Genomic DNA, 22,048 nt, shown 5'->3' with positions numbered 1-22,048 from the left:
ATGTTTCCAGCTTTTACGCTCACTAGGACCCAGAGGCCACCTCGTACCGCCACTGTGTGTGAGTGCGCGTGGTGGTGGTGGTGGTGGGGGGGGGGGGAGATTAACTAAATGTCATCTTCAACATCTTAAACACGAAGAAACACAAGACTAGAAAACATCCACACGTGACAGCGGCACGGCGCTATATGAGGAAAAAGGCAGCAAGCATCAGGACCAGTCGGGAGTCAGCGCTCAACCTCAGCGGCGCGCAAAACCCACTCTCACTTACCGGCCTCTCGTCTCCCCCATTTGGAAAGAAAGCAACACATGTGAGTTTGTTTCTGCTGCGCTACAGGACACGGAGCGGACAAGTCTGAGTGAGGGGACCGCAGGTAAACGGAATCTAAGCTTTTTCAGAGAGGAGGGAAGGAAATCCCCCCCACCCCTCCACACACCCTCCTTTTCACCGTCCGCGACCACCTTTTTCTTTTTTTTTTTCCTCCTCCTCGGACCTCTGTTCTCTTCTGGAGACACAAGTTTCTCACACAAAGAGGGATGCTGCGTGTTCCCGAGCCGCACTTGCACTCAGAGGGAACCTAAAAGTAGACCGGAGCGGAATTACACTTCATCTGATGCAAGGTATACACCGACACGTTATTTTAACGGAGCGTCTTGGCGACTATTACGCACGGCTATTGCGCTTATGTTAATTTCTTCTTTTTTTTTCTTGGGAAGGGGCGTTTGAGCAGCGCGCATTGCCTTTGCATCTGTGATTGTTCCAACTTCCAACACATTAATACACAGAATATCTATTCCTTTGAGTTTTTTTTTTTTTTTTTTTTTTTTAAAGTTTGAATCCCCCTCTTATCACCCCACTCATCATTGTTTAGGAAGGTGTTGATTTCATTACGCTGTAACCTCCTTTGTCATTCTCCCCCCGCAGCGCACCAAAGCGGACACTTTTAGTGACTGGAGGATCAGCGCGCTTTCATAAAATGATCCCAACCGGCGGCGTGATAACATGTCGCATCGCGTCTGATGTTTGACACATGTTGAGGATCGACTAAAGAAGAAACTGGGAGGACATAACAAAGTCCGAGAATTCATCCCGAGCCCTGCTGGCACCTATTTTTTTTTTTTTTTTTTTTTTTTTTTTTAACTGGAGTCCGAACAACCGATCGCCGTCCAGATGCAGTTTCGACTCTTCTCATTTGCCCTGGTCGTATTGAACTGTATGGAGTACAGCAGCTGTCAGGCGCCGTCGCACCGCTGGAGGAGAAACAAGAGAGGTAACACGGGCTTGTCTTTTAGACCAGTATCCAGCGGGCTGACTTTAACAGATGGCTCAAGAGTTTGTGTGGGTCACGGGAGGCAACAGCCCTGAACGGGGTTGCTCTCACGTTCTGTTAAACGGCCGCGTTTGCACAGAACAGCGCACAGAGCAGGCGGAGTATTGATCGCCATCTCCGTTTGATTTGTTGTAAACGGCACAGGTGAGAGTTACCGATCCAGCACATCTTATAGTCTAAACCAGGGACATTCCAGAAAATTCACGCTGAAAGAAAATTGGAATTAAGCCACAATTTAGTCGCGCAGCGCTTTATGTAATTAATCAGCCTTTTTAAAAGAAGATTTTCCACATGATGTAACGATTTCTGAGCCGGTAGCTAATGCGTAAAATGTGCGCAAAATGTGGCCACGCGTGTGGCAGTTAAAAAAAAAATGAATATGAAAACATGTTTTGTCATTGGATTGGCTAATTGTATTTAAACCACGTTGCCAGACGGGCTGTTAACGCTGCATCCCCGAATGTTGTGGCCCCAACAAAGAGGCTCCCTGGTCCCTATATTATTTACATGTGGAACTGCTAAAAAAAAAGAAAAGCTGCTGGTGCGGATCGGTCTATAGAGAGCTGGCGGCTTATAGAGAGGGAGGGGGTCGTATTGTTGGAGTTATTTAATGAATAGATACGGAATCCCCTTCCTCTGACTTATGAATTGCACATCTCCACTCCAGCTCCCTAAGCTGGTTTTAATTGATCTCATAACCACTTTGAACAGTTGGTAGGAAACCCGCATAACAATCGCTCAGCGGAGGCGCAGGAGTTGAGGAGGGGATCAGCCCCTTTGTAAACACTGCTCTATACTCTGGATGAATGAGGAGACAGTGGGATTAGGAAAGTGGCCCACGCCGAGCCCTCCTCAGACCCGTGACATAACACATCACCAAGGCCCTCGGGGTGACCATGAGAGAAGGCTTGCGCACGGGGACCGTGTTGCGGACTTTTGGGCAGCGCTAAACACTACGCACAGTATGGCAGTACAGTAGAAACATTTCAAGTCAAGAGAGAGAGAGAGAGAAAGGGGCGGGGGGGTCTTGTAAATTGTAAGGCAATCACATATTTAATCATATGCGCTGCGTGCCAGGGGGAACCTCCACACTCTGAGAGCCCTCCACTGCCCATCTGCAAATAATCAGGCAATCACTGCGGGGTACTGGCACACACACGTTTTTCTTCTCCTCTGTGTGTTTCTGTCTTTCTTTCTCTGAGGACTGTGTGATCTTAGATAGCGTAAGCAAGATAGAATGTTTTCTTTTTTTTAGGTTGCTTGATCGTTTTTTTTTGTTGTTGTTGGAATTGCTTCGATCTGGAGGGTATTTGTGGATGGTCAAGCAGCAAATCAAGTCCTAACATTTGTCTTTAGGTGCTTCCTTATCTGTGTGCTGTGTGAGAAAGAGGGAAAGAGAGAGAGGGGGGGGGGGGGGTTACCAATGGGGATGAGATCAAGAGGTTAACTTACACATTTGACCTTTAAGAACAGCTTTAGGCTGAGCACAATAAGCTACACATTGTTACCACCAGCTCTCAGAACGGATGTTACACTTGTCAGAGTAATCCCATGCAAATATGTACAGGCCCTGCCTTTACAGTAATGTTGAATTTGTGTGTGTGTGTGTTTGAAACAGCACTTTGGGCCAAACGTGCCCTTCTAGCAAGCAGTGGCAGCTGGCCAAGTTTTTGGTATTTGCTTCCTTCCTTTATTTATCATGGTTATATTGAAAGAAGCCTGTGTAAGAGATCATTGTCCAATAGGCCCAGAAATGCTTGAATATTTTTCTAACCCTCAAGGTTCCTGTGACAGCTTTATACACAGCCTGTCTGGCATGCACGGAGACCTATCCAAACCGTTCAGGAGTGTTGAGACCCAGACGCGTTAGAAACTCAATTTGGCCGCGCTCGGGTCCCGAAGCGTAGCTGTTTCACGGGGAAACAAAACACATCCTGCATAATTTAACAAATGTCCTGTTCATTTTTAACATGCATCATGCAAAAAAAAAAAAAAGTTTCCCCATGAAATACTGTGTGTGCATGCAGCCACATGACCAAGTGAGGTGTAAGGGATGGAGATGCCATTATAATTAGGGGGATGTCAAGGAGAAAAACGGTCATTGCGTACGACTGGAGCCCGCTGAAACGTATGACTAGAGGCAAGATTGGGATCTTTGTGGTTTTCTGGGCTGATCTTGTCTCGCTCACTCACTGCATGGCACGACCCAACCTCCCATTTGGCTGCGGTAATTGTGCATATACATTTTTTTTCTTTCTTTCTTCACGAAAAACAGACGACAAAACATATTAAATGTACACCTCCTTACCCCCTGTCCTGCCCACTAGAAGTGGTGAAATGATGCCAATGAGCCCTTCTATGATATCATAGCCAGACGCAAGGGTATTACTTTTCATTTTTATTCTCTGGCTAATGATGCCACCTGCTGACTACATAAAATCAGGCTTGAGTACCAATGCTGCCTGAAGGAACAGAGACACACAGTGGGGCCCCGAGACGTTTAAACAGGTAATGAATAGGCAATAGCAGTAGTGAGTGGTGAAAAGTTGCCATGTGATACTGTGTACCCTTCCCCATCTACCCACAAATCCAAAAGTTGTATTCCCAGCGGGCCACAGCATGTTACAGATCATATTAAACTGTGTAATCTGTTACTTTAACAGTGTTGCAGCCTAGCAGGGTGGGGCGGGTGGGGAGTGAGGTCAGAGGTGCATGACATTTTGTACCGGTGATGACCGTCTGCAACAAGGGCGTGTGTGATGACTTTTTGATCCCAGAAGACACATAAAATAGTTGTGATTTGTGGCTGAATAGACAAAGAATCCCATATAGAAGAGTGTGGAAACTTGATTCTCGTTGTCACTTGTGAATTGACTGCGGTTTGTTGATAATAAAGCAAAAAAAAAAAGATTTTGGAAATTCTTAAGTCAAAAGTTCTTGGCTGTATGAATAATAAAAAAATAAAAAATAACAAAAATAGAATCTTTGGATGCAGATAAGTAATTCAAACACTGTGGCCTCTCTTTCTAAGCCTTGGAAACCAGGCCTCAGTGTGCTGAAAGCTCACACTATAGTCCCAGGTTTGTGGGTGTAAGTGTTAATGTTGGAAGCCGGTACTTAAGTGCAATATAATACATTGATTAAGTGCCCAACGGGGAGGAGAGGGAACGCTCCAAACGGCTGCTTTCAAACCAGCCTTGCCACTCTTGCCTTTGGAAAAAGTGAAAAAGCCCCCGTAGACGGCACCTGTTAACAAGGCTTTCTCACATGATGCCACTCGAATCCAGGTGAAGCTGATTTTTTTGAATTCCGTTAAACAGAAGGAGTTTGTTTATTTTATTCGTCGCTTAAAGAACTTGGAAGAAAGAGAAAATCCCGCACACTGCTCTTGCTGCAGCATCCTCCGATTATTAAATAAATGGTGATTGTCCTTTGCACCTGCACAGAGGAAGTGTTTGGATGTGCAAATGTGTTCTTTAAAACTCATGGCTTAAAGGAAATGCCGGAAAGGGATTTGAGATGTGACAGCGTGGAGGAGGTGGTGCCGGTTGAGGAGAGGTGGGGGCTTTTTTTTTTTTTTTTTTTTTTTTTTTTTTTTTTAGGGGATGAGGAAGGCATATTTAAGCAGATCAGCTGGAAACGGCTGAATGTGAACAGCATCACCTGAGAGGGATTACAGCGAGCCGAGCCTTGACCTGAGCCTGAGCTCCAACCTCAAGAAACAGAGCTCTGTCTTTTTCTCTCCCAGGCCCCATCAGCCAAGCCTCCATAAGTGTAAATCTGTGTGTGTGTGTGTGTGTGTGTGAAAAAGAGTACAAGGAGACACCCTGCAGGTGCAAGTTCCTGATGCTCTAATCAAGACATCAAGTCCAGAACAATGTATACCCCCCACCCTCGTCCTCACCCACCCCAAACCCCTCGACCAATCACGTCCACGGTCTGTCTTGGGGATTATCATGGCCATTAAGGACAATGATTCACTTATGCGCTGTATTGATAAATCACATTAGTCTGACCCAGCCTCCGAACTCTGTCGAAAGACTAGCTCCTTGTGTGACCTACTAACCCATGCATGTCGATCCCGGCCTGTAGCGCAGCTCCTGCTCCGAGTCACAGCGGTATCAGATGAAGCCGGTGAAAGGCTCCTCAGTGCGCTCATGCCATGCTACACTGCAGAAAACCCCAGCAGAGGGAAAAAAAACAACATGCGGTGGCATGAACTTTCTACTGGAGAGAGAGAGAGAGAGAGAGAGAGAGAGAGACACACAGAGAGAGAGATTCTTTCGGGCACCACGTGACAAAGTCAGGATGATCCGTTTCAGTTTTTCTCTGTTTTCCCCCTCAGAAAAAAAACAACCCTCATACCTGTAATCTAAAAAAATTCAATTTATCAAAATGAGTTGAATTGGCTAGGTGATCCCTTATCCCACGTTTTTATGTAGCAGGTTTGTGACGTGAACAAGACAAGGAGGTGGGAGACAGGATTTATATTTCTCTATATTTATCTAAGCTTGTTTTGTAACACTTCTGCAGGCTTCCATCTACCGCACCGCAACGAAGAACCATTCATTGTGAGCGGATTTGGTCCCTGAGGGGGGAAATACACGAAGGGATCTTCTCGTCTACCCTCAATCACTGTCATCAGAGAATCCCATATGCTGGCAAAGCTAAATGCCAAACAGATGGTTTTATTTCAGGCTACATTTTACCACACTGTAAAACTTTTTTTTCTTCTTCTTCTTTTTCGGAAATATGAAATAAAATGAAGTTATTATATCAAATCGTATAAAACACTCCATATTTCCTCACGGTGATTTGGAACCTCCCGAGCAGCAGACAAAAAACTGCAGTGTCCCTCTTTAACCAGAGGGCAGTTTTGTAACCCTCACCTATGCCTGTTCCCCAGAAGCAATTCCACCTTAATACGTTTCCTTATAAAGCTGCTAAATATGACCAGGCAATTTGGTCCGATTCTCTCAAGTTTATTGGGCCGTAAAAATTCTAATGTGGGAATCATTTCTAAGTTCCACACATAAAACAACAACACTAAAGGAGCAAAAAAGAAAATGACTCATACAAGGGCTTCGCAGGTAGGAGAGCTGCCCAGAGCCGGAGATGGAGCCCCTCAGGCTTCCACCGAAATGCACTTCCAGACTACTTACCTCTCACATTACTAGCACACACACCTCTAAAAGAATTCAGTGAAGAGCTGTTTAGAGCTAATGACGTGGGGACAATAGGCATCCATTGTGTTTTCTGCCCAATAAATTGGATCATGGGAATTGTTTGAAAATGAACGATTTCCCCTTTGCAGTTTAAAAAAAAAAAAAAAAAAAAAGGTAACTAAATCAAACTTGAACCTAAACGTGGACGTTTTTGAAAATCCACATATTGGCTTATTGTCAAGAGTTAGATGAGAAAATCGATATGAGAAAAATATGCAATATGCGATAGGCTAACGTTGTTGGATGCGATATTACTTGCGATAAATAAACAGATATTGAAGTGTACTCATTTCTGCATTTCTTCTGCTTTCAGTATTGTGCTAAAATACAACGAATTGCTTGTTGAATTCAAAACAAATAAAAGGAAATCACCTCCAACATTTTTTTACGGAACACATTGAATTAAATTGAATATAAAGGGCACCATTGAAAAAAGAACGACAGTTACATTTTAAAGTGCCGTTTAGTACTCAATAAAAAAAGTCGGAATGTCTTTCGCGATGTGTCGCAGCCTCTCGCGATATGTGTATTGCGGCAGTTAATATTGCGATGACGATAAAAAAACGATATGTTGTGCAGCCCTAATCGATACCAATCTCATGTCTGTGAGGTCTGTCTACATAGTTGTGTATATGAGGTGGAAAATAAACAGAATTATAAATTGGTGTCTTTAGTAAGCGCCAAATGTGAAAACTAGTTAGCTAATTCTTAGCTTAAAAACAATGAACTGTTGAAATGGTTAGCTCAAAGTAGCCTAATGGATAAACTGTTGAAATAGTAGGCCAAAGCTAAAAGTAATGAAGGAACTGTTGTTCTATTAGTTAGATTAAGCATTTAACTGCTGATGTCTGTGTGGTCTGTCTATGTCCAGATTAGCATGACGACTGAAAGCAGGGGGAAACAGCTAGCCTGAATGTTAACCAAATCCACCTACTTGCACCTCTAAAGCTCACAAATTAACCATCATGGCTTGTTAGTTTAACAAAAAAAAAAAAAAATTGTGTGAACATTAATCCTTTTACTATTTCTTGGCAGAGAGCAGATGCCAGGGCAACCAGATGAGATTCCAAGAAGTTTGTTGGTCCCGGGCCGAGAAATAATCCAGCCCATAACCCCACGTGAAACTTAATTTGTGAACTATAGAGGTGTTGATGAAGCCACGCTAGCTGTTCCCCGTCTTCACGGTTAGCTAAGCTAACTGGCTGCTGGCTGTACCTACATATTTACTGTACAGACGTGAGAGTGGTATCCATCACCTCATCTGACTCTCGGCAAGAAAGTACATAAGTGTATTTTCTGTAAACTGCTTTTTTATTTAGTAACTGAGTCGATCTGACAAGGCCATACATTTGATTTCTCACCTGCCCTAAAAGAGGCGTGGAGATTTAGGGATGCTTAATGTCTAATGTTTCTGGAAAAGGCCGCACTCTGAATCTGCCCTTGTTTGCCATGTGTGTTCCTCTGTGCGCGTGCCGACTAGTACCTACTTTGCATCGATCTGCAAGGCCTGGAAATCTGAAACTCAAGGAGGCCGCTTGAGAAAATACACCGTCGAGTGCAGAAACAAACACACCCTCTAGTTTGGCGCTAAAGGCTCTTCGCATCAATGCCTGTTCGGATGGCTGCCGCATTAACAACAGCGAGGCATTGGGCTCTGATCGCTACCCCCGTGCCCACCCCTTAACACTCGACAGATGGACAAGACTCCTTCCCCCGCTTTTATGGGACCTCTAATTATGCTTACACGCCACATCAAAATAAAGCTCAGCATGCAATGCCTTTGGTATGGAGAGGAAGTGAGCTGGTCAGATGCAATAAAGAGTCTCCATGCAGAGCTCGCCTGTAATTTAGCCACCCAAGTATGGACATGGAGAGGTAAAGGTGCAGCTGCCCCCACTCTCGCATGCTCACTGTCTGACGTGTCCATCTGTCGAGTCACAGAAAACCTGTGGCATTGCTATGCTTTGCAATTTGTTAGTTTTTTTACCAATATGATGATGATGATGATGAAGAAGTGTGAAAGATGAACCCAACACACTTTAAAAGACGTGCAAATATGTGACGGGACATATTTTTCCCCACCCTTGATGTATTGGAGCCAGGGACTGTAGGCAGCCTCTGTTATGGTTTTGGCTGAGGTTGGGGTTAATGATGGTAATTGAGCACCCTTAGATTAAATGAAGACTTGCCTGCGGAATTAGACCTGGACTAGTTGGGACAGGAACTTTGAATGCTACAGTGGTTAAGGCTTACACTGGATTTTTGTTTAGTTTTTAGTTTTTTTTTTTTTTTTTGGGTTGATGGAGCTGTGTTGAGGCTGGCTTGTTCTCCCAGCTCTCAGGCCCTGTGGTGTGAAGAGGGGAAGGCCTCATGGCTGCCTGCGGAGTGCAGAAGCACCCGGTGTGTTTTTAATCAGGAACAAGGCTGGGAGTCATTACTGGGCCTCGACGTTGAGCTCATTGTCTCTCTGACTCACTCTGAGGAGAGAGAGTGAGAGAGGAAGACAGAGAGCGAAGGGGGCGATGGGTGGGGAGGGGGGACAGAGAGGGCAACATAGCGTGCATGTCAGATGTAAAGAGGTCTTAGAGGGTCATCCCCTGAAGATTTATGTTATCATCATAATAGAAGGAGCAAAGTGATGGGAAGAGAGGATGCACAGAGCGGCAGAGGAGTGATTGAACGAATGAGACATACATCTGTCTGTTATCAGAGCAAAGCAATAAGACTGTAGATCAATTATGTAACGGAAGCTACAGTACGTAATACTTTGCCTCATGGCAGCAGAGTTTATCGCTGGTTCCGCCAGAGTTGTTCAAGCTCACACCACAATAACTGTCGCTCCTCTTGATGAGCTGTGTCTGTGAAAAGAGAGCACCTCCGTTATGTCTTTACACAACTACTAGCTAACTTGCTAGCATCCTAGCTAGGTGTCAAGCAGTAAGCAGTAAGTGTTATTTGATGGTTAAACCTGCAGCAACGGATTTCTTGGCCACTTGGGGGCAGCGGAAACAAGTTAAACAAAACTTTGACACTATATCATTCCATTAAAAGCTGATGTGGCTTACTTGTTAGCAAACCGTTGCTCAACTACAAATCCAGCAGATACCAGATACAAAGCAACGTTAGCATTAAGGTGGAGTTGTGTTTGTGGCAATGCAACAAATGTGCGTCCATAGGGGGGGTGGGGTAGGGTGACCATACGTCCCGGTTTGACCGGGACAGTCCCGATTTGACCGGGACAGTCCCGATTTTGAAGTTAATGTCGACAAACGACAAAAGCCTGTCGGGACGCTAAAATGTCCCGGTTTTAGGAGGAGCGGAGTCAGACGATTTTGCTGGGGCTTGAGCCCCGAATGTTTTGAGTGTAGCCCCAAATGTAACTTTTTCCAGATTATTTTTCCGAGGCGAATAGAACGGGCAGCTACATGCAGGGTCCGACCATGCTGTGTTTGTTGCCATCACCTAGCAAACGTCTCTACGTGGAGGAAAAGCTGTGAAAGCCGGGTGAAGTTTTCGGAGGAATCCTAGTCAAATCAGTATAATACATTGATGCCATCAACACAAAGTTAAGGAGCGGAATACTAATGATTTAGTTTGAAGTTCCTGTGACGTGATGTTTTTACAGTCTATTGTTCAGACTCAACCACACGGAGCTCTGAAGAAGACCTGTGCGTCTCTTAGTGTCCACTCTCTCTGTAAAATGCAGCGCAGCCTCAGGTTATAACGGATGCGCTCTGCTGTCGACATGCTGCGGTAGATGTGTTGCGTTTGTGCTCCGTGTATTTCTGCAGTAGATTCGGTTTTCCACCTCCGATGTAGAGCAGCGTACGGCCACTTCCCTAGCTAAACTCTTTGTCTCATTCAGACACCCAAACAGGGCTCTGTGTCTGCCAGAAGGTCTGAGAGCCACAGCAATCACGTAAAACCAGACTATGGTGCAGGTAGATTTCTGAAATAGTGACTTTATTCTTGTAATAGCCTATTATAACTTTATTTTTCTCAAAATCACGACTCCTCCAAATCACAGAGAACACAGATATACTGTATTTTGAATGTGCACACAGTTTTGGACATTGCTCAAACACATCTGAAATATTACAGTCCAGGGGTTTATTAATAGGCCTACATTAACAACAAAAGAGCAAAACAGGAGGGAGGAGTAAATGATGCCTAGGCTACATGTGTGCTGACTCAGCTATAATTAGAAAAGTCCATCCAAAGGAGAATAATATTTGAAAGCAATACATAATGCCTGTTAGCCTTACTTCAATATATTATGTTTTTATATTTGGATTGTAATCTATTTTTCTCTTTACATAACGATATTTGCAGCATACATTGATTCAGAAAAAGGTAGAAATAGATGCATAAAAATTCACCAGAATGCAGGAAAAAGTGTTTAATGCTCAAAATTTTCAATCATTTTAATTCTTTTGGTGTTATTGGAATAAATAACACTTAAAAAATCTTTTTTTTAGAAAAGTCTCAACATAAATCTCATTCTGAACTGAAAAAGGCTGTTGCTGCAATTTTGTTAATTTTACCGAAAAAAACATTTATTATTAGATGAGGAGCCTATGATCAAAATAATGAAGTTACTGTCTATGTCTGACCTCGGCTGGCACATGTTCACGTTAAAAAGCGTGTGCGCGTGCACAAGCACTACGGTCACACTCAAAGTGTCCCGGTTTCAGCTCCCGGAAATCTGGTCACCCTAGGGTGGGGGGGTCTTGTCTCCACTAGTCTTGCATTGCCAGCGCTGAGAGTAAGGTCTGGCTTTACCACACATACATTCTGGAACATTCAGTTCTTTAAACCAATCACAGTCGTCTTGGGCTGCGCTTAGCTCCGGACGCAGCGACGGTGGCTCTGCAAAATAGTCTCGGGAAGGAACCTGTTTTGGTGGAACATTTGCAGCCCCGCAAAAGAAAACGCCACACAATACAGTAACCTGAGCGATATAATTTAGCTCGATATATGGTTAAACGTAATATGCTCTTACCAGTGTATCCCCGCCAATGGGTCCCGAAACATCCCAGTTAGAAAGTAAATGCCTCATATTCAGTAAACATATTCTTTGTAAATCTTTACAATCATTCCCTGAAAGAACCAAGCAGGCCTGCCTTGTTCCACGTTCCAAATTTTCTTGCGCATGTTAAATTTGGAACCCATGATCAGATTTGAAACCAAATCCTCCAAACGATTCCGATGGAATCGTAATTTTTGACACGATTCCAAGTAGGAATCGGTTCTCGATGCCCAACCCTAGTTTCCACCATCCTTCTGAGGGAAATATGTGGCACTTTAGCTGCTAATGTTAAATGCTCCACTATTTTCACCTGTTAGTCACTAACTTTGTCTGCTGTTTGTTGCTGGACAGGTAGTTTACAGTGAGTTTTCTTTTGCTAAAAAACAACCTGCTGTGTCTACAAACGGCATCAATACGTGCGCTGAGACTGAACGCAGTAAAGTTGCCGGTCGTGAAACCAAAGCAATGAGCTGAAAGATGCTAAGAAGCGCAGCAGAGTTGAGGGGAATCACAAAGTTGAACGATAATTATCTGTGTGTTCGAAACTATGAGTAACACCTTCCGTATTACACATAGTCATTTGATCCATTGTTAATCTAAAACATATTTTTTAGAGCATATTTAAGGTTAGGATTGTCTGTGTTTGGCTTTGCAAATCCTACCATTGAAAGTGGGACTGTTACACTCTGAGTACAGCCAGACTGAATGGCGTCCTTGCTGACACCTTTCACAATCAGCCTTTTGTGGGTGGATCCAACATCTTGTCAATCCAATTACAGCTTGCAATTTGCTTCCGTGGTTGTTGCAGTTTGGTTGCATGAGTGAAATACAGCTGGGTGACAAATTAAAGTAAAAAAATCTAAATAAATGCAGATGCTACAGTGCAGTGGTCACTGAATGGTTTGGTGAATATGAAAATAATGTGGATCAAAGGCTTTGTCCTTCTTAATCATCAGATCTCAATCACTTAACCATGACACTTTATGTTGCATTCATTTATCACGAGAATGTTAAGTTCATAAAGCAGCTTTGTCTTAGTGGAGTTTTCGCTGTTACGTTTTTTATTTATATTCATAATAAATACTGTACAGTTCGCTGAATGCAGTTGAGTTGTAAGTTGCTCTCCTAAACCGAGATGTTTCTCCGCCACTGGGCCCCGTATACACCAGAATGGGCTGTTGTCGTGTGGTTGTGGCCATTGTTGTAGTTTGTCTTGTTGTTGTCTGTGTTGACTTAAGCCAGTGTATGTTTTTGTTGTTCGCTCTGGCTGCACGCCATGCAGGCTCAGGACACACACACACACACACAGAGTGTAAAAAGAGTGGAAGTGTAAAAAGAGAGTAGAAATCTATTTGTAATCGGCCTTGTGATTTGAACACAGCACATTTTTATGTCGCGCTTTGTCAAAGAGGACATAAATTGTGGTGACTGCTTTTGACTTTTCTTTCTCCATCAGGGTGTCTCACGAATCTTGTTTTAGGGTCCAGACAATGAAACAAGGCTGTGGTAGTGACAAATGCTAGATGGGAAAAAAAGTATAAAGCTTTAAAAGAATAAGAAACTATTAACATATTCCAGATTCCTTCACCACCCCCTAACCCCGCCACCCCTCTAGTTATGCACTTGGATTACATGTTGGCTGACGTCTCCTTAACTGGATATTATTTTATTTGGACTGGGGCCAGGTCTCAGGAGCGGCAGCCTTAGCTGTGTAAACATCTGTCACCAGCAGGAGTCATGACTTATAGGTATCTGTAGACAGAGGTCACATGTAGTTTACATGTTTACTAGCTAATGGCTTTAGAGATGGTACTGGCATGAAGTCTGCTGGACAATGTGGGGCTGGTTATCATCATCAACGAGCACAAGGGCACACATACATATGCATATGGGTGTCTAGAAGAGTATGTTCCCTAAAAAGAGCTTACATAACTTTACAGGTCGAGGGGTTATTTTTGCAGAATAAGAGATTACATCTAAGAAGGGGTTTTTTTCCAGGACTGTTTAGAGAAGATGAGACAACTCCTGTGGTTGACTTATTGCATAGCTCCTTGGCACATCCAGCACTTTGGAACATTGTTGTAACAGCAGCCAATACACGACAACCCAATTTGCTGCTCATTTGTAGCAGCAAACACTGTGGCGTGTAGGCACAAGACAGGTACAGCTCCATGCATCTGTTGCTTGCATGTAATGATACACTTAGCGACCTCATGCCACCCAGAGATTTTTGGATGCGAGTCTCTGTTTCTTCATCCAAAAGTTTTGTTGTTATCGCAACATCTAACCCCTTTGTTAGATTCTAGCTCACCTGCATACCAAAGCTCACTTTCTTTTGTGGCAACAGATGACATTTCCACAGCCAGAAGGACACATAGTACTTTTACTGATAGGAAACTATCTTTGCATCACAGTCGTCTTTTTCATTTTGCTTTATGTGTGCCATTTTGGCCTGTGGAGACCACAGCATTTATTCCATGTCTTCCTCAAAGGGCACTGTAGAAAAGACATGTTTGCTCCTGAGGGCTGAGTGTGGCCCTTTAGAGCCAACACAGGCCGGTTCGTGTTAAGAATCCCGGGCAGTGCCAGCCATTCAGGTGCAGTTTTGTTGTGTGAGAACATGAGGCCAGACGTGATCCTGACACGCGCCACCTGTCGGTGGCGCTCTCATCTGGACACAACAAAACAAACTGTATATCAGGCCTGTGAAACACCTCAGATGAACCTCTGTCTCAAGTGTGTGTGTGTGTGTGTGTGTGTTTGTGTGTGTGAAAATATCAAACTGCCCAATCCACAGAGAAAGGCACACAGCCCGTACTCAGTCCCTTTAAAGGAGCCGTCAGGACTTCCGTACAGTTGTGATGTCAAAACTATTCTATATTTACTGTAGGTATAAAGTGCCACTACAGGGCCGTTACAGTCATTCCCCAGCTGCAATGACGGTGCAGGACTCTGAGAATGCAGATGCGGAAGACCACTGAAACACTGACCAATTAGAGCAGACTGGACTTTTTTGGTACGGGGACTTAAACTGAAAACTGAGCGTTTCATACAGAGGTATACTCAGTATGAGGAAAGAAATGTGTTTTTTTTTTAACATTAAAGCATGTAAACATGTTCTAGGGGAAAATCTAAATACAAGTATGAAGCTTAAAATGAGCATAATATCGGACCTTTAAAGACAACTGGAAAACATATTGGCTGGTGACCGCTTGAGTAGCAAAATATCAGTATTAGTCTAATATTTAACCCTCTAAGCACCACAATAATCAAATAATGGTGCGGCTGTTCCTTGAGGTATGTGAGAAAACCAGTCACAGTAAGTTGTCTTCTTTTCCCATGAGAGACCTAATGTAGATATTAGATCCAGCCCAGTTTTTTGGGGGAGGAAAAAATAAGGCTATTTTTTTTTTTTTTTTTTTTTTTGTGGCAGGCACCATGTGTGAAAGTGAGACCATGTCTTTGCCATCTGCCCCCTGTGGTGTACTCCACTTAGATCACATGTCAAGCGAACAGTATGACGTCTTCTCCCATTCTGTTGATGAAACTTGAGTTGGTTTAGGCAGCGCTCATGTGCTCATGCTAACTACCAGCTTCTTCTATTTATTTATTTCAAACAAACAGGAATTTTAAAACTCAGCACTTTGTGTGTCTACGTGAAATTATCATCAAACAGCAAATGTAAAAGCTTAGAGTTAACATCGCCTTCCCACTGGTACTTGAAATCAACTCCGTAATACGCAATATGCCCCCAGCGGACGTTGTACTACACCGTTGAAAAGTGTTGGAAACGACTCACAAAAATGTCGGAGAGACTAGAAGGACTGAGAAGTCGTGAGTTTAGAATTATAAGGTTCTATCTCCACTTTTGGTCGAAATTGAGTGTTTGACATAATCTGATCCATTAGGTGTTTATTAATGCCTGTGTGGTGTTATTTTTGTATAAGAAAATATTTTGTTAGTTATTAATAGTAGATTATACTACATAACAGTTTTGTCAGCTGGGATGTAAAAACTTTGATGCGCAGTATCTCAGAACTACCCTAAACGGAAATAGAACCTTATAATTCTAAGCTCACGAAGTGTCTGAATGTACGATTCTCTGCGACCTCTCTGATGAGTGTTATCGAGATATAAATAGAAAGGCTGCTGCGTGGAGAAAAGTTGCCCAGGACGTTGACGTGTCAGGTCGGTTAAATGTGATATCGCGGTATAATGTCAATAGTTCGATGGCTGTTGCTAAGCAATTAGCATTAGCAGGTTTGTTTATCAGTACCATAGCAATGCTAACTTCCGCTGGAATTTTGTCGGATAGAAATCGTACGTAGCCTGTCTCAAGAGTTACAAATTTTTAACGCATCCGGATGACCAACTGACAAAAACTTTTTCGCACCGCACTCGTTCGGATCCCATTCGCACGCGGTCTGCGAACCTCCACAGGAAATGAATGACTTCCGGTCGTTTCGCAGCTGTATCGGAGCCGATTTCAAGTGCCAATGGGAAGGCGGCGTAAATCGATCAGCAGTCAGCGATTGAATGTTTTCCCACTGGATAAAAACAACTAACACCCATACATCTGGCTTTTGTCTTTAGCGGGAAAGGGTACAATCAGCATTTATTCCAAAAAACAAACAAATGAGTCTGCAGTCACGGGAATTTATTGGCTCCAGCTGTGATTGGCAGTAATATAAACACCCGCATCCGAGTGGACAAACTTATTTTCACCACTTTTCCGGTGCGATGCTATGACGCTGGTAAACTCCGTGGGTAACTTCCAACCCTTTTCGAACTCGAACATTGTTCCAAATTATTTGGCACGGAGTTTAAAAAGAGAGACTGAAGATGTAACAGGTATATCAAAATAAGTAACCGCTGTAACATTTTCACTAACCTCCATGCTGTTTTCTGTTGTTAACTAACCTTGTTTTTTCTGGAATGTTCGTGACGTTAAATGTGACACACCAGAAAAAATAACAACAGAAAGGCATACTAGTTAACGGACGTTTGCTAAAAATTAGGATTGTTCACGAGTAGAGTCTGAAGTCACTGTGTGAGCGACTTAAGTGCGACTCGAGTCCGTGTCTCGAACTCCAGTCCCCATCTCTGCTTTGTACGGGGCTCATGAGGGATAGCAACTCCTGAGTGCTGGTGTAGTATGTCCTCAGTATGCCTTGTTGTCTAGAAAAGATGTGTGTTTGGGGTTTAGAACTGGCACACCTCTCAAGACATAATTTATCTCTGTTGAAAAGCAGTTTCATCTCCATTACACAACCTGTGCCTAATTATGTGCGATAGAAAGCGTGTGTTTTCGGGTCATACATGTCGTCTAAGCGTGCTCTTTCTAACAAAGACGTGAAGAACTGGTCATCTCGGGCCCTCTTGGGGATGGTTGCTAATGTTAGCATCCTCAGCAGTAATCGCGGGCACGGCCTCGCCTTCCTTATCTCCGGCGACTGTTCCTGGTCCTGGTCAGTGAACACTAGCGTTGTATCTACACCTTCATGAGACTTATTAGCATCACCTGTAGCCCTATTAGATTCACAGTCTCTCTAGTTTCCAGGTTTTGTTAGAGTCTCTACACGTGGATGTTTAGGGAGTAAAAAACGATCCATTATTACACCCAGTGCTTAATTTGTAAAGTGGGAGGTCCTGGAGCACAGAGGGGGGGGGGTTGGATCCAGTGACTAAAAACGGGGGTTGGAGGTAATTGAACAAAAAAATAAAAATTACCAGTCCTTCCAGAAAAACGCAGAGTTTTTTTGTGATTGTTGCAGGCAAAAATCCTATACAAATAATATAATATGAAAGTAAAAATAAAAGTAATAGCCTAAACAGAGGGAAATAAAAGATACAAAAGAGACAGACTTTCAAAAATTGTTAATAATATCAAGGAGCACTTAAAGAGATTTGAGTAGACATCAGATATTAAGATAGCTTTCTGATACCAACTTAAGAGACTCAAAGTACATGTCTAATTCAACCTCCCAACACCCTGCTTTTCGATCTTTTCGATGAAGTACACGTTGCGTAATTACGTCACTTCATAACGTTACCATGGCAACAGGGGAAAATGGCTGCTCTTGTGTGAAGTAAACGCAACCTTTTTCAACTTTCTGCTAAGATATATGTGACTTTTTTGCAACACAAATGCGAGGATTATGAAATCATGCAAGCCCAGCATATTTTGCGCGGAAATCGGCAATTTATGCGGCGAAAGTGCGGCGTATTTGAAAAAATGCGGCCCCGCATAAACATGCGGAATTTGGCTGATTGTGCATTGAATTATGCGATCGCATAATCGCGTTTTTCTGGAGGGACTGAGTAGCTTTGCTGACTAAAAAAAACCTAAACAACGCTGTGTGTACATGAGGGCAATATTTATTTTTATTTCAGAACATGCACTGCATCGGTGCGAAAAAAAATACACTGCAACAATCGTCTTCACAAGCAGCAGTTATCCATCGGACTATTAAATTTACCAAGAAACCCACCGTGGTCTCCACATTCTTGATCGGCAGAAACGTTTTTTGCTTGTTTGGGATCCGACTGGCCAGCGTATTTGAACAAGTTAAGCAAACTTTGTTGTCTCTTTGCCATTTTTCTCCAGAGTTAAACGAGGCTATAACAGCAATCTCAACCAGCACAAGCGCTTGTGTCACTTGAAGTGCAGCACCGCGCTGTTGAAGTGCCTCCCCTCCCTCCATCCCTCCATCCCTCCATCCCTCCATCCCTCTCCCCTCCGTCTTACCCTGAAAATTCACCTAAAAACGCATCGAAAATGCAAACACAAGGAAATTCAATGGGGAATAACAACTAACAAAACAGATAACAGCATTGTACACTACACAAACAGTAGTTTATTTTTTTCATTTAGGCGATAAATTTTTCCTGGTGACACAGGAGGTGCCGGATCCAATAAAAAAGGTTCCGGATCCAACGTCGGAGGTGCCGGAACATGTTCTAGGCGTGTTCCAGCTCAAATTAAGCCCCGATTACACCCACTTTGCTAATGCTAACGGCTACCAAAAAATTGCGCTCTTCATCTTCTGCGTAAAATACTGCGCAAGTAAGGTCAATAGTTTAACTGTGCGCGCCCATTGGCCGAATCAGATCACCTGTGTTGGCTTTATGTTTTTTTAATCTAAAAATAGTTTTATTATCATAGTTTGGTTTATTAATGTATACTTTTTTGAATATAAATTATGATATAAACACAGGAAAAATAAAGATAACAAATAAACCACAGCAATTACTTGGGCGGTGTTATTGCTATTCTAGGGGGTAGCTACAGCACCCCCCACGCCCCTCCCTGGCGCTGCCAATGAGTTTTTCCCATCTGGCTTTGCAGCTACAGTATGCTGTGCTTTTTTGGCAAGGATGAACAATTCACGTCCAACACTTTCTGTGTCTCAGATGTGTGATCTGGAAGTCGGGATGGGGTTAGTCAAGGTGATGACAAATGGGGAAGGGAGAGTGAACTCGGGTTAGGGTGGGAGAGACAGAGCAATGCTACATCATGGGGTGCAAAAATCCCAAGCATGCCCGCTAACTTTACTGATCCTCGTCTGTGATGTCCTGCTTCTCCTCCCACACCGAGGGAAACCCACAGCCAGGTGCAACTCAGCAGCGTGCGTGTGTGTGTGTGTGTGGGGGGGGGGGGGGTGGGGGTTTGTGGGTGTGTGTGTGGGAGGTGTGGGAGTGTGTGTGAGTGAGTGAATTACTAGACTTCCAGCACATTGAGCTACAGGTGTGAAAATTAGGTGTGAGGTTTATGTGTGATAAATTACCAACATGTGGCCTAATCGGAGCCACTCCACCTTTTCCTCCACCCACCTTTTTCCTCTTTTCCCTTTTCTTCCTTCTATTAGGGGAAAAACACATTTTTCCCACAGCTTGAGTGGATTTGAGGGAGTGTAAATATTGAAAATATTTGGAATATGAAAAGTTCAAACTTTACCCTTTCTTTTGGGGCTCGTTTCTTCCTTTGCACTTGTACTTCATAGTTTGTATTGTATCAGTTTCTGTCAAAGACTTAGGAACTTGGAAAAAAAAATAGATCGTTTCCGGCACCTAAACAGATTTTTATGACATATACCGAATGCTAATCACAATCTTAACATCCATCTGTGTTATCTTTCCTCTGTCCTCTGACATGAGGCACACATTCCCCACAGATAATAGGATTTCTTGGGATGAAAAACTTTTACAATAAAGTAAAAAATGTCAGCTAAATTTTCAAGGGCACTATAGACACTCTAAATCTCCATAATTTGTTTGCAAGTCTTCTTTCTCTTAATTTATTTCCTGCTCTATTGTTGACTGAGGTCCTTTCATTTTGATGCCTGGTTAAGGCGAAAATCTATCGATTAGATCATGAATGTCTTTAGACCCACAGCAGAAAAATAGTAGCGAGGCTCCATCATTTGCACGTAGTTGCATTCTTTTTTTCCTTGTTAGATTTCTGGAATTCTCTGATTTTTTGAATTTTGTGAAAAATCTATTTGCAAACACCTCTCAGACAGTTGAACTAATCATTTCCAAATGTGGCGTGTATCATCTTGGGACTCTCACGACTAAAAGCTATAAAATTATTTATGATACTCCACATAGATATGCAGTAAAAGTCCAATGTGTTTTTGGCACAAATTTACAAAGACGCCATCATTTATCAAGTCCAGTCTTCAGATATAAACCAATGTCATTATTCATCATCTAACTTCTTTAGACACAATTTTCAAGTTTTATATTTACTAAATCTGCAAAGTCTTTCAAAATCCTTAGTTCATCCATAATTTCTATGATGCTCGCCAATTTCCATTTGCAGCTGTACTTTAATGCTTGACTACAGATCTTAGATCATGTTGCATTCATGGAACTACACTAGGTATGGAGCAAGTTGCTGAAAAAACGGTGGAGATGAGTCCAAAATGACTGGGGCGTTTCACAAGAATGTCAACCTTTTTCTTTGAAAGAGTGAATAAAGATGGGCGAGAGAGGAAGAGCTGGCAAGAAAGATAAACCACATGCTCATCTTCTAGTGCCTGCCCAGAGAGTGCTAAAGTCTATCCCTGTGAGTCATCGATGAACTCCCGTTGTGCTTCCATTCCTGAGTGTCGTTAAGTCCTTTTCGCACCTGCGCTGACCAAAAATGGCGTATGAAGCGAGTCTCACCGTCAAGAGAATCAAAGACAGATGACCCGTGCCACTCAGCAGGAAGAGAAAGGGAAAACGAAGAAGAAACATTGATAAGAGAGACACATTTTTGGTTTCAGTCTTTTAGCATGTGTAGAGGTTAAGGGAAAATCCCACTAAATGCGTGATGTTTCATGCATTATATTGTAATGAAGTGTTGCAATTTACACTATTTTTTTGGTGTAACCACTTAATAGCTGTGCCGTTATTATATGAAATCCACCACCAAAAATAAAGTCTCTAAATGCCAGTAGTTATTTTTGGTCAAGTGTTAAAGCTGTCTTTCGGAATGGATTTTTCCTTCACTGGAACAAACGTTAAGCTGATGAGAGGTTTGCGTCGTTTTAGTGCATTGTTTAAGCTATGTTGACATTGACTGTGCACAGATATTCCGTTGTTTTCAAGGCCCGACTGAACTGTAAAACATTTTATAAGACCACAACCCACAGTGGAGAGGCCATGCTGTTACTTGACCACCACATCAAGGTTATTCTCTCAGTTCTTTTTCCTCCTGTGTGACCGTGGAGCTTTCCATGGCGATCACGTGTCTGCTGTGGTCAAGGGTGCTAGTGTCAAGTGTCCATCAACGTGGCAAAAGGTGTTAAAAGACTGCAGCACGTACCGTGAGATTAGGTCACCTTTTATTTCAGATTTTCCTCAAACAAGAATCACGAGGTCTCTTTCACATCAGGGGATCCAGATGTGGGATCTGACCCAGGACATGGGATTTAAGTCATAATCCATCATAAAGATATTAATAAGGAAGCGAACTAACTGAGGGGTCTTCGTATAGAGTTGGAAAGAGTGCAGGGGTGAGAGCCATAATGAGTTCAGTTGGACAGATGGGCGAAAGGTGCACAGAGCGTTTCCAGATTGACTCAGAAACACTGTCAATGGCTCTATCTGACTGGCTGCAAGTTGAGAAACACAGGACAGAGATTACCAACACTGTGCAGATGCCATTTTCTGTACAGTTATATTATAAAATGACGGAAAATTTGATTTAATGTAAGCTAAACTAAGACAGAGTTGGTGGCCACTATGACCCTAACCAGCAAAAACATTCAATTGAAGGGACTATGTTAGCCTGACATGGTCATACTCAGATTCCGACCTCGAATGTTGTGGGCGGGGCTAAATTCGGCTGGCATCCAGGTTAGGACTATGTACCTTTTGAGAGGAGAAATAACAAATGTTTCCTCTTACAAATTAGGATTTAAGTTAATAAGCAGTAAAACGCATCAATACACTCGAGGTGCTATCGCAGCCTTGGT

The 22,048-nt window shown here is 43.0% G+C and overlaps 1 protein-coding gene across 3 annotated transcripts in view; it reads left to right on the top strand.

The window, feature by feature from the left end:
* The first annotated feature begins 277 nt into the window (after positions 1-277).
* rspo2 (R-spondin 2) overlaps positions 278-22,048 on the top strand; it is a 68,930-nt gene continuing 47,159 nt past the window's right edge. The window contains exons 1-2 of one of the 3 annotated variants that reach the window (XM_028581353.1): positions 278-371; positions 923-1,268. In XM_028581353.1, the coding sequence (XP_028437154.1) occupies positions 1,169-1,268 (100 nt within the window). In that variant the 5' untranslated portion in view covers positions 278-371; positions 923-1,168. Of the gene's footprint in view, positions 619-841; positions 1,269-22,048 lie in introns of those variants that run through there. The other 2 variants (XM_028581351.1, XM_028581354.1) reach the window with 2 other exon arrangements.

This window comes from Perca flavescens, chromosome 6 (assembly GCF_004354835.1).
Source record: "Perca flavescens isolate YP-PL-M2 chromosome 6, PFLA_1.0, whole genome shotgun sequence".
NCBI classification, from domain to species: domain Eukaryota; kingdom Metazoa; phylum Chordata; class Actinopteri; order Perciformes; family Percidae; genus Perca; species Perca flavescens.
The sequence above is the reverse complement of the archived record's forward strand: the minus strand, read 5'-3'. Positions and strand labels throughout refer to the sequence as shown.